Here is a 12,784-nt window from a genome sequence, read left to right as displayed (position 1 = left end):
AGAGCTAGGGTGCCAACCAACCCCATGGGTTTCCTAACTCATGGGATACTGGGTTTTGTTGTTTCGGAAGTGTTCTGAACGTAGATTCTTTGGTAGCATATAATATTTTCAATGACAAACCATGAATCTACTCTCATTGCTAATCTTAAAGCCACATAAACTTCAAAAATCACTTAAAAATCAGCCTTTTGCCCAAATCCTTTCAAATAATTCTGATAGCTTCTTTGCCCACCTTGGGAACTACCACCCACCACACTCTGCTCTAGGACACCCCTTTCCCCCTGACGTGAAGCTATACATTTGCTGCAATCCTCATTATTCCCGATGAGGAATTCCATTTTTTTTTAAAATTCACCAATAATCAGAGGAGTATCCTATTGCCTTGGGGTTTTGTGGGTGGTAGGCACCCCTGGCTGCCTACCCGCCACACCACTTTTGTGCCCCTAGGTGCTCCAAAATAGGGGATATGGGCTGGTTCATGTCCCATTATACCCTATGAGAAAAATAATGAAAATATTCCAAATATTCATAAAAAATCATATGAGTGTCCAATTGCTTTGGGGTTTGGGTGGCAGGTACCCATGGGTGCCAGCTACCACCCCACACACTTTTGGAGGTTCAAACCAGTTCAAATTCGAACCGAACCAGTGGGAGTTTTGAGCAAAACCAAAACCGAACCACCCCCTCCTGGTTCGAACCTGGTTAGAATTCGAACCGAACCATGCAAACCGGTTTTGTGCACATTCCTACCTTGCAGCCTCCACTGCCCAGCTGCATTGTGTGGGCGTAAGGAAGCTCTCATGCAATGAAAGCCACCTTGACTCTCCAGAAAAAGGTGGGTACACATTCCTTAAAATGTATACTACACTATAGTATACTACATTGTAGTATACTACAAATGTATACTACTATAATACTAATTATAATATTTATATACCACTTTTCAATAAAAGTTCCCAAAGCAGTTTACACAGAAAAATAAAAATACATAAAGATGGATCTTTATTCATCATCTTCACCACCACCACCAGCAGCCTACCTCATAGAGTTGTTGTGAGGGTAAACATAACCATGTACACTGCTCTGGGCTCCTTGGAGGAAGAGCAGGATATAAATGTAAAATTCATCATCATCATCATCAATAAAAAAGGATTGCTTCATTACCGACATGCATCATGCCCCATTTGAGTTTTAATTCAGGGAAGGCAGAACAATGGGTTTGTACAGGGAGTTCTTGGAAGAGGCTGAGGGTATTTGGAACAGGATTGCTGTATTGGTTCAAGTGTCTGCAGTAGCACTATACTCACCACTCTCCTCACACCGAAAATCAGTTCCACAGTCTTGGCCCACAGCACATGTTCCTGTTGGCTGGCATGCTGCTTCATCCCAAAGATGGCCAGTGCATATGCTCCCCTGGTATTTGGCTGGCTGTAGCAAAGTTCTATATCTGTGCTATAAGATACATTTTTAAAAAGAAGAAGAAAAGAAAAACAGTGCCTTCTGACACAAATTATATATCCAAACGATGCAATTTCAATTGAACATCCAGAGACAATAAAAAGAGATCTATATAATAATTTAACCTAGTAAGAGGAAGCATTAATTATTTAGTCATTTAAAATGTAAAACAAATTAAGCCTTTATCAGCACAGTACAACTACTGCTGCCAAAAAATAAAAATTAGTTAAAGTACAGCTTGAAGTGCACACGGATGAAATTTTATGGGATAAAAGTTAGCTACCAGCAGCAAAGCATGAATCCAGTGGAGGTGGGTGAGTATGGCTTCCTCCCCAAATCCCTCAAACCATTCCCATGTTTTTAGAAAGATACACGCATATTTGTCAGTTGACAACCAATCCCATCCAGGGGAACTTTGCACAACTGGGAGCTCCAGGGTGCACATAGGCCTCCTGTGTGTGCAAGAATGTCCCCATGTACTCAGTGGCGGGGTGGGGGTGGCAGCTCTTTGTGTGCATTCCATTGTATGTGTAAAGCTCACATCCATCCAGCAGGGTTACGTGTGAGCCTTCACTGAAGGCAGCAGATATGAAGAGTACTTGAATACATTAAAGTCGAACTTTACCTTTTTACCTTGACAGGGAAAACACTCTGTCCATCCTGACCATTGGCTTAGGCGACAGGAGACAGGAACAGATGTCCCAGTTTGCCTTGTCGATCTTCTACGGAGAGTAAAAGTATGCTGAGCGTCCCCATATTACATACTCCCTGTGGCAATCCCCATATACCCACCAGATGGTGCAGGGGGTGGGACATGAGACAAAGGTGTGGCTCATTCCAGACTTTTTACATTGCCCCAATGACATCATGCACAAAGTGGGTGTGGCCCAATTGCCAGAAGGCCCGCCCCAGTCGTCTCATTTCCAGGCAACGCTTGCTGCCTGACAGTGCTTATTTCCCTGTCAGACAGCAAACGCTGCCTGAAATGAGACGGGGAGAGCTCGTTTGGGCTATCCCAAACCCAGGCCATGCCCCCTTTGCATGTGATGTCACACACAGGGGGCGTGGCTTGGACTGGTGATAGCCTGAGCGAGCTCTCCCCGTCTCATTTCAGGCAGCATTTGCTGCCTGACAACATTTATTTCCCTTCCTCTCCCTTGCTGGAGGGAAATAAATGCTGTCAGGCAGCAAGCACCACCTGAAATGAGAGGGGGAGAGCTCAAGCCACATCACACACTTGGGGCATCACTGGCAGGGCTGCCGGGCTGGGTGGAACACAGGCTGCCATTTGGCTGGCTCCACTACTGGATGTAATTTGGATTGGTCATAGTTCTGCTGCATTGGGAGTGGGGGGTTGGGAGGCTGAGATAGGACCCTCCTGACCTTCTCCTGGGAGCCTGGCACTAGGAATACTGGAGAATGGATGCAGGACCTGCTCTGCTCTGCCACTAAGCCATGGTGCTTAATTCTAATTATTAAGACATCTGTTTTTAAGATTAAGACTCTTGTTGCTATCTGGAAACTGGTGAGTGTAGCAACACTTGTGCAGAGCCCTGCCCCCCTTTGCTGAAACAGTGGGGTATGGTGTGGTGTGGTGTGTGTGCCCAGGCATCATTTCTCTGGGCTCAGTGCACGCATCTAACCTGGGCTTTCCATCCCTGCCCCCATCAATAGCTAGGCCTGTTTCAAAAAAGATAGAGAAAAGGAGGATTGAGTGGTGGCCTTGGGCATATTTTAGTCCCCTTGCTTAAGCTCCTTAGGCTGGTTCAGAGGATACTTTTCTGGACCACATAATTCTGCAGACGTTCTGAGGTTCTCCCAGAGTGTTCCTTTATCATGGTAGAAAGACATTAGGTTGTCCCCACTCTCAACATGTCCCCTTTTTAATTGTGTGGGCTGGGAAAGTATAACCCAAACTGGCCCCTTGTGTTTTTGGCTGCCTGATATGAAAGTTTTGCCAGATATGGCTGTATGACATGTATTTGTTACACTTCAGGGAGATTCAAGAAAATCAAACTTGTCTTTTTTCCTCCTTTGCCCAGAGATCCATCCATTTTTCTTAAAGGGGCAGTAACACATTAACAGTCAGGAACAGCAAAGCTTAGGGTAGGCTGCCCTGGACCTAGCCCTTATCAACAGGGGAAAACTAGATGATGAGGTGAAAGTAGGATGAACCCTGTGGGGTGAGTAACCATGCCATCTTGGAATTCATTGTATCAAGGGAAGAGAAAACTGCAGAAAATCAAACGTGTGGCCTGAATTTCAGGAAATCTGACTTGTATGGGCTTAGAGAAAAACTAGATAGGATTCCAATGGCTAGAAATCCTAATGAAAGAAAAAGTTGAAGAGGAATAGAAGATTCTGAAAAGCAAGATACTGAAGGTGAAATCACAAATAATTCCCATAAGAAGGGGGTGGGGGAGGGAAGGAGACATCTTTTTGTCAGAACTCTCTGAGTTGAGAAGCAAAAAGAACACATATATAAATTAGACGGAAGGTTAAATATAACCAGGAAAGAGTACAAAAAGTGGCCTCAACCTCTAGAAATAGTGTCACAACAGCTAAAGCTCAAAGTAAGCAGAAACTTGGAAGGGATGCCAAAGACAACAAAAAGGGGTTTTACAAATATACCTAAAACAAGAGGAAGGTGAAGGCCTGTTGCTTAGAGAAGATGATAAAATGGTAACAGGTGACAGAAAATTATATCCAAGTGACAAATTCTCTTTAGAAATTATTTCCTGTACTTGGAATCTAGTGTTAAGTCTTCTGTCTGGACCTGTTAAGCCTCTCAGCCTCACTCATTCATAGAAACACCCCACTGATCCAAGAGCAGAGCACAGACACTGGTTCTAGTGATGTGCATGGTCCGGAGCAGTCCGGACCAGCACCAAAGGGGAGCCTATCTTTTAGGGCGGAGAGGGCTTGTTTACCCCTCCCGCGCCTCTTTGCCCCCGCCAGTGGCCGTAATTTACTGTAAAATTGGGGCGCTGGAAACCAGCCGCCCCAGCCGCCGCCGCTTCCGCCGCCCCCCCCCCGTGAGCAAATTAGAGGGGGAAAAGGCTACTGCCTACAAGGAAGGGCTACTGCCGCCCTGCCGCCGCCACCCGCCACCCCCCCACGAGTGCTCACCAAGTTAGAAGACTTTAGAGAGGAGCTCGCAAACAGAGCTCCTCTCTTATCGAAGCCTCCGGCCCAACTGGGGCCTTGGGCGCGTGCGCACGCGCGCTAGAGCTCTTCTTCCACTAGAGCTTTTGCCGGAGGCCCGGTCTACCCGCCGGGAGGAAGCCGGGTAGACCAGGCCTCCGATCGCCGGAGGCCCGGTCTACCCGGCTTCCTCCCGGCGGGTAGACCGGGCCTCCGGCAAAAGCTCTAGTGGAAGAAGAGCTCTAGCGCGCGTGCGCACGCGCCCAAGGCCCCAGTTGGGCCGGAGGCTTCGATAAGAGAGGAGCTCTGTTCGCGAGCTCCTCTCTAAAGTCTTCTAACTTGGTGAGCACTCGTGGGGGGGTGGCGGGTGGCGGCGGCAGGGCGGCAGTAGCCCTTCCTTGTAGGCAGTAGCCTTTTCCCCCTCTAATTTGCTCGCGGGGGGGGGGGGCGGCGGAAGCGGCGGCGGCTGGGGCGGCTGGTTTCCAGCGCCCCAATTTTACAGTAAATTACGGCCACTGGCGGGGCAAAGAGGCGCGGGAGGGGTAAACAAGCCCTCCCCGCCCTTAAAGCAATACCCCCCACCCAGACCGGACCAACCAGGGCAGAACCGGTCCGGCAGTTCGGCCATTCTATAGAATGGCCGCCAGACCGGTTCGGACACACGCCTAATTGGTTCCATGTGACAACACCCTGTCCTCGCTGCTGGTGGAGAGGCTCCATGGCTACAAAGGATTACATCGTCCTTGTAGTGGTGATTCACCAATGGGAGAAGCATTGCTACAGCAATGATGTAAATATTAGTAGCTATGGAGCCTTTCCATCTTCTCTAGCAGTGAGAACAGGCTGTTGAATCACATGGAACCAGTGTGCATGCCCCGCTCTTGGGTCAGTGGGGATGCTGTGTAGAATGTAAGCCAGTGTCCCTGGAATCTAAATGTCCTCAATTCTTATGATGCTTTCTCATCCCTTCTGCTGCTAGTCAACAGCCACACCTATTGACTTCTTTTGCCTGTGCCTAGGAAATCTTTCAGGTAAAGAACTCTGGAACTTTCAGTTAGTGAAAGCACACATTATATGGAGTGGAACGTTTCTCAGTGGGTTGATACGGATGATATGTTGCCTGACTCAGCCATCCCATGAGATAAATGTGTAAGCACACTGTGAGGATTTCTGTCTCCTCCCCACATTGCAAGGATTCCTAATCTGTATCTCTCTTTTTCATCAGATGGTGAGGTGGTGACTATCCTGAATCAGTGCTTGGATACAGTAATGGACTGGATGAGAGTGAATAAGCTGAGACTCGATCCAGACAAGACAGAAGTACTGCTGGTCAGTGGTTCCTCTGCCTGGGTGAATGATGTTCAGCCTGTTCTAGATGGGGTTGCACTCCCCCTGAAGGACTAGGTTCGCAGCTTGGGGGTGCTCATTGATGCAGCACTGTCACTAGAGGCTCAAGTGGCCTCTGTGGCTTGGAGTGCCTTTTATCAGCTTTGTCCAGAAAGCCAACTGTGGCCTTACCTGGGCAGAGATAGCTTGGCCACAGTCACTCATGGGGGCTATTCTCACGATCAGGAAAAATTGGGCTGGGAAAGCCTATCCCAATTTTTCCCAATCGTGGGAACCATCATGCTCAGCTGCGAGCCCAGTAGTTCCTAGGCGGGTAAAGTGTCTAAGTGCCCCTGCCCTTAGCCCAGGTTTGCGGAGCGAGCACTCTGCAAAACCGGGCTCCCTGATCATGAGTAGCTGTGGCGCAGCTCCGTGCCACAGCTACTCATGCATAGACCCCCAACCAGGAGGCGAAAAGCTGCCTCCCAGCTCCAGGGGTCTCCCCAGTATGCCCTGCGTGCTCGCGCAGGGCATACTGGGGCTTCCAGGGGCCGCGCGGCCCCCGAGCTCCCCAGCCCCCACTGGCTCCATCACGGAGCCGGCAATCACGTGGGTGGCCGATATGCCCACCCAGGGCTTTTGCAGAGATCGTCTGCGGGTAGAGCGGGCTTAGCCCGCTCTCCCCGCAGTTTCAGCAAAAGCGGGTCTTACAGACCGTAAGAGCCGCCTCATGCTCTGGTAACCTCTCGCTTAGATTACCGCAATGCATTGTACATGGGGCTGCCTTTGAAAACAATCTGGAAAATGCAGCTGGTATAAAATAGGGCTGCAAGGTTATTAATTGGGACTGGACATATTATTGAGCATATTATGCCAGTGCTTCGTCAGCTGCACTGGCTCCTAAGCCATTTCCAGGCCCAATTCAAATCTTAACCTTTAAAGCTCTATATGGCTTGGGGCCGGGTTATGTGAGAGAGCATCATGCCCCATATATCCCTACCCATACCTTAAGATCTTCTTCAGAGGCCCTCCTCCAGGTGCCCCTGCCAAATGTGGTCAGGTGGGTGGCTACTAGGGAGAGGGCCTTTTTGGTGGTTGCACCCCATTTATGGAAGAGCCTCCTCAGTGAGGTTCACCTGGCTTTTTAAATGCCAGGTAAAGAACTACTACTACTACTACTTATTATTATTATTATTATTATTTCTTGTTTACACAGTCAGACAGGTATTATTGACTGGTTTGTTTTATCCAGACACCGAGTCCTTCCCAAGGACCTGGGATGGCTGAATTTTATTCTCAGTTGTTATAGATATCGTCGCAGAATATAGGCTGTTCCCAGTAAAGCTGCTTTTTGTAATTGGCTGGTGGTGATTTCTGTGGCCCCTATGGTGTTGAGGTGCTCTTCAAGGTCTTTTGGAACTGCACGCAGGGCGCCAATTACCACTGGGATTATTTTGGACTTTTTCTGCCACAGCCTTTCAATTTCAATTTGTAGATCTTTGTATTTGGTTATTTTTTTCTATTTCTTTTTCTTCTATTCTGCTATCCCCTGGTATTGCTATGTCGATTATTTTCACTTGTTTTTATTTCTTCTCGACTACAGTTATATCTGGTGTATTGTGTGGCAGATGTTTGTCTGTTTGTAGTCGGAAGTCCCATATATTTTTGCATCTTCATTTTCTACCACTTTTTCAATTTTATGGTCCCATCAATTTTTGGCTACAGGTAGCTTGTATTTTTTGCAGATGTTCCAGTGTATCATCCCTTTCTTCCAGTAACCCTGCAGTCTCCAGCCCTGGTTGCTCAGCTGAAGATCCCGAGTCCTGTAGCCCACTTGCCACCAGATATCCAGGCACTCCAGGACCTGGCACGGTCCTTGTTAACCCAGGCGACGACCGATCCGGTATAGATTTATTAAAGTTACGTCTCACCATATTGTTGATGGGAGATGCCAAAGGTCCAACCATACTGGACAGGTCTGGCTCCTCTGGTGAGACCTGTCCAGTATGGTTGGACCTCTGGCATAGCTCTCACCTTCCTCAGAGCACGCAAGTCCCACAACCACTCCAAGGTAGTGCCTGACTGGGGGGTATTGTATTATTACTACTACTACTACTATTACTACTACTACTACTACTACTGCCTGTGCGATGGGAAGCATGCTGGAAGACAGATTAGCATGCCCATGGTGACATGATAACAGCCATTATGGAGACAGAGGAAGATATGGGGATGCTGCTCTGGACTTGTGGCTAGGATGCTCCTGCCAACACACGGTCACAAAAGCAGTATCCTGCAGTTTCCCCCATTCAGCACAAGATCTTACAAAGGTTTGGATGTCCCATATGGATACAGGAAAACAAATCTGTATAAACATCCTCAGGTGTTATCCACACTGAAGTCTCAATTGTTTCCTTATGGCAATGACTCCCTGGACCTTCAGGCCCAGATCAGTTATCCTCTTGTGCTTGGGCCCTGCATAGGAGTAGGGCTGCTGAGAGGAGAGGACCTGCAGATGGCCTGACAGGGCAGCATGAGAGGGGAAGACTGCAACCCTTTGCAATGGGACACTCTTGTGTAAACATGCATAGGATTGAGATACCTCTCAGCCTCTCACACCATTAGTGTGTGCATGTGTGTCTGGAGGGGGTTGGGCAGTGAGTTGGGTGCAGAAGAAATGCAAACTGTAATGATAGCAAGGAAGCCTTGCCAAGCAGCAGTTCTTGCCAGCATATTGTGCGTGAGCCCAATCCACGTATAGCATACTGAAGATCCTGTTGGAAACTCTACATAGATGAGTGCCTGCCCTGAGTCTATAACAGAATGGAAGGGACTGGAGTTCTAGGAGCAGAGCAGTACTAGTGCATTTCTGAACAGCCACTCTTTATGTAATCTATGCATTAGGATGCATAGTATTTAAGAGAATGTCTCCTGCGCCATGAGCCCTACCACCAATTGAGATTATCTGGAGAGGCTTGTCTGCAGTTGCCACTGCCTAGTCTGGTGGCTACATAGGTACAGACCTTCTCTGTTGCTGCTCTGAGACTCTGGAATGCACTCCCTGTTGAGATAAGAGTCTCCCCATCTCTGACAACTTTTTAAAAGTCCCTAAAGACTTATCTTTTCAGCCAAGCTTTTTAATTTAGCTGTGGTTTAAAATTGTTTTAAGGTTTTTACTTTTGTGTTTTAATTTGTCTTATGTTGTTGTAAACCACCCAGAGACAGAGGTTTGGGGTGGTGTACAAATGTGATAAACACTAAAATAAATAAAATAAAATAAAATAAAATAAAATAAAATGGTGTCTCTCTCTACCCCAAATTTAGCCACTTTCATATGAAGTAAGAGACCTCAATATGTTTCTTCATGTAAGTTGCTCCCATGTCCTATGAGACATGTATGTCATAGAGGTATAAACTGTGCATATAAATAAATACAGACGTTACTGTAGGAGGCAGCATAATTGAAAAGAGCAGCAAAACAACTGAAGCATTGTGGAAATTTGCCAAAAATCACAAGGTTACAATCCAATCTGCCAAGTTAACAGCATTTCAAGTGCAGAGGCACTGCATTACAATAGCAAAATGGAATTAAGTTGTACTAATTCAAGTTTGGAAAATGTTTCAGGACATGTAGGTGAAATTAACACGTCATCCAGATGCACCCACTTTATGTTGTAAGCGAATGTCTGCCTTTTGCCCCACCTGCTTTCTCCATCAGCATAAGCAGGAGAAGAGCAAAGACAATTTCTGCTTGTGTGAGAGGTACGTGGAAGACCATTTACCATGAAATCACCTTCTCAGAGCCAGTTTTTACACAAAATGCAGCTGCCTGTTTGTGACCTTCTGGTTGTGTAAAATAAAGGTCATCACTATTTAGTTTCATTTTGGAAGGACAAGATTATACAACCCGGTAAGGGACTGTATGTTTTTTGCAGCTGTCTTTTTCAGCATGTTTAGCCTGAAAATTCTATTATGATAAAAACAAGAAAATTAGTTCTTTCACTGTGAAATTTTGCGTGGCAAATCTACCTGGTGAGAAGTTGCTATGATAGAAAGTTGCTATGATAGAAAGCTGCCTTATATCAAGACAGATCATTAGTCCATCTGGCTCAATAGTGTCTACACTGACTAGCAGTGGCTCTCCATGGTTTCAGGCAGGAGTATCTCCCAGTCCTACCTGGAGATGCCAGGGATTGAACCTGAGGCCTCAAGCATGCTGGTGCTCTTCCACTGAGCTATGGCCCCACTTCCCTAAGGGGACTGTCTTACAGTGCTCACATGTAGTTGCCCATCCAAATGCAAACCAAATCAGACCCTGCTTAGCAAAGGGGACAATTCATGGAGAGCTCGTCTTGTGGTAGCAAGCATGACTTGTCCCCATAGCTAAGCAGGGTCCGCCCTGGTTGCATATGAATGGGAGACTAGAAGTGTGAGCACTGTAAGATATTCCCCTCAGGGGATGAAGCTGCTCTGGGAAGAGCAGAAGGTTTCAAGTTCCCTCCCCAGCTTCTCCAAGATAGGGCTGAGAGAGGTGCCTGCCTGCAACCTTGGAGAAGCCGCTGCCAGTCTGTGAAGACAATACTGAGCTAGATAGACCAATGGTCTGACTCAGTATATGGCCGCTTCCTATGTTCATGCTCCAAGTATACCAAGTATAAACTGACCAGAGTTCAGAACATTCTGATGAAGAATGCCTGAGTTATAGCAATTCAAATGCTTTGCTTTCAGGTTCAGGCATCCCATGCGGCCATGGATGTGGCCTACTGAGTGGGCGGGCAGGGGGAAGGCTTCACAAATCTTGCCATCCCCCCAGGTGATCATCCTCTCTTTGGTGGGAGCGCGGAGTGCACTCCCATACGACCAGCACTGTTCCAGGCAGCACAGAGTAGTGCGGATCGCTCTGAGGTTGAGACTCCTTATCCCGGCCTCTGGTATCCCACAGTGCACCATGTGCTGAGGTATCCCCCCAGGGAATTCTGGGGTATTCCCCCAGGGGACGAGCACTCTAGGTGCATGTCTCTGTGTCAGCACAAGCTGCGAGCAGCTCATGCTGACACATGATCCCAGGAACCGGGTTAAGGGTGCATTTGTGCCCTTAACCTTGGCTAAGAGGTTAAGGGCTTCGGTGCTGGTGGGTTTGGTGCCACTGTGGCACCAGGATCCTGGCAGCTCTCACAGGAAGCTCATGAGAATGGCCCCCATGTGTATTCCTGTTTTTTAGCCTCGATTGTCACCTTCCAGATGGAGCCTCCTTCCCAAAAGAAAAATGACATTTCCAAACGTAAGTGAGCTACCTTTGTGAAAAGCATCATGAGGCTAGTCTCATGATCATGCAGAACCGGGCTAAGGGAGGGCAGCCCAGTTCTGCCTGGCCGTGTGCTGCAATGGGAGCTGCGTGCCTCCTGGCAGCAAACCTCCAAAAATACCCCTCCCCTTAAATGAGATTAGCAGAGCGAGCCCTCCTCTAACCCCGTTCTTCTGATCGTGAGATGCTGCAGCATGGCTCCGCACCACAGTGACTCACAAGGAGACCCCCAGCTAGGAGGCTCCAACAAGCCTCCTGGCCTTGGGGGTCTCCCCAGGCCCCTGATCCCCGCCTCCCCTACCAGCTCTGTGACAGAGCCAGTAATCATGTGGGCAGTCAATCCAGGCACCCAGGGACAGAACCCTGCTTGTTTGTGGGGAAAGTGGGCTAAGCCCGCACTCCCTACAACCCACCTTGAGGTGCTTCACTTTGCTTGTGTGAAGTGCCTCTATATGTGGGGAAGGGCTGTGTGTGTGCGTGTGTGTGTGTGTTTTGCTGAATATATGTGTATTATCTTGCTCTCTGGAGCGTAATATAAACACTGCTTGTAACAGTTTGATTGTCAAAATTAAGAGTTTAGAATTAAAATGCGTATGTGTGGGTATACAGGTTGACTCAGCCTTCCATCCTTTCGAGGTCGGTAAAATGAGTACCCAGAATGTTGGGGGCAATATGCTAAATCACTGTAAACCGCTTAGAGAGCTCCGGCTATAGAGCGGTATATAAATGTAAGTGCTATTGCTATTGCTATTGCTATGTGTGGGTATACAGCTGTTCACATGTCATATGCATACAGCAGTACCTGCAACCTGCATTCTCAGTTTTGGAAGGGTCCAGTCAAGCAGCATAGGGAGGCTGGTGGTGGCCCATGTGTGGCCGCTGCTGTGGCCCCCTGCCCCTGTGTCTGATGTCTGACATGGGGGCCCAGCTAGTCACACCCCCACATCTGATGTCAGGCGTGGGGGACTTTGTCTCCCTCCCAAACAGGGCCGTGCAGCCCCATTTGGAAGGGAGATTGACCCGCGCTGCGTTGGGCAGCATGGGCCGGAGCGACTCTCCCTGCCTTAAAGGCAGGCAGAGCTGTTCCGCCTGTACTGCCAATGAAGAGCATGCTCATCTCTCTCCTAAACGGGGCTGCACGGCCCCGTTTGGGAGGAAGATCGATCAGCCCCGCCGCATTGGCAGTGAGACCAGGAGTGGCTCTCCCTGCCTGTATGGCAGGGAGAGTCACTCCAGCCACACTGCCAATGCAGCGCGGGCTGATTTTGGCTCCAAACGGGGCCATGTGGCCCCAGTTTGAGACCAAAATAATACCCCCTGCATCTTATGTCAGTGCAGTCTGGGACCGCTCTTGCTGACCCTGATTGGAGGCGGCCTGGGTTCTTCCCGTTCACCCACTGGTGGCTCCGCCTCTGGGCCCAGTCCCTGTGTTGATGTTTAAAACATCTAGACATCAAAACATACAGAATACCTGCATCTGTGTACGATGTAACATATGCATAGCCCTAGTAGTGACTTGCTGCTCTAAAACAAACAATAACAAGTAGAGGG

General features: G+C 48.3%; 2 protein-coding genes across 3 annotated transcripts in view; both read right to left on the bottom strand.

The window, feature by feature from the left end:
• C8A (complement C8 alpha chain) overlaps positions 1–12,784 on the bottom strand; it is a 52,979-nt gene that overhangs the window by 38,466 nt on the left and 1,729 nt on the right. The window contains exons 2-3 of one of the 2 annotated variants that reach the window (XM_053243665.1): positions 2,084–2,180; positions 1,308–1,452 (exon numbers count right to left, since the gene is read on the bottom strand). In XM_053243665.1, the coding sequence (XP_053099640.1) occupies positions 1,308–1,452; positions 2,084–2,180 (242 nt within the window). Of the gene's footprint in view, positions 1–1,307; positions 1,453–2,083; positions 2,181–12,784 lie in introns of those variants that run through there. The other variant, XM_053243666.1, reaches the window with a different exon arrangement.
• PRKAA2 (protein kinase AMP-activated catalytic subunit alpha 2) overlaps positions 2,163–12,784 on the bottom strand; it is a 124,593-nt gene continuing 113,971 nt past the window's right edge. The window contains exon 11 of the transcript XR_008305718.1: positions 2,163–2,180. The gene's annotated coding sequence lies outside the window, so the exon portion shown is untranslated. The remainder of the gene's footprint in view (positions 2,181–12,784) is intronic.

The sequence above is a fragment of the Hemicordylus capensis genome, chromosome 4 (assembly GCF_027244095.1).
Source record: "Hemicordylus capensis ecotype Gifberg chromosome 4, rHemCap1.1.pri, whole genome shotgun sequence".
Classification (NCBI taxonomy): domain Eukaryota; kingdom Metazoa; phylum Chordata; class Lepidosauria; order Squamata; family Cordylidae; genus Hemicordylus; species Hemicordylus capensis.
This window is presented reverse-complemented; position numbering and strand designations above follow the sequence as displayed.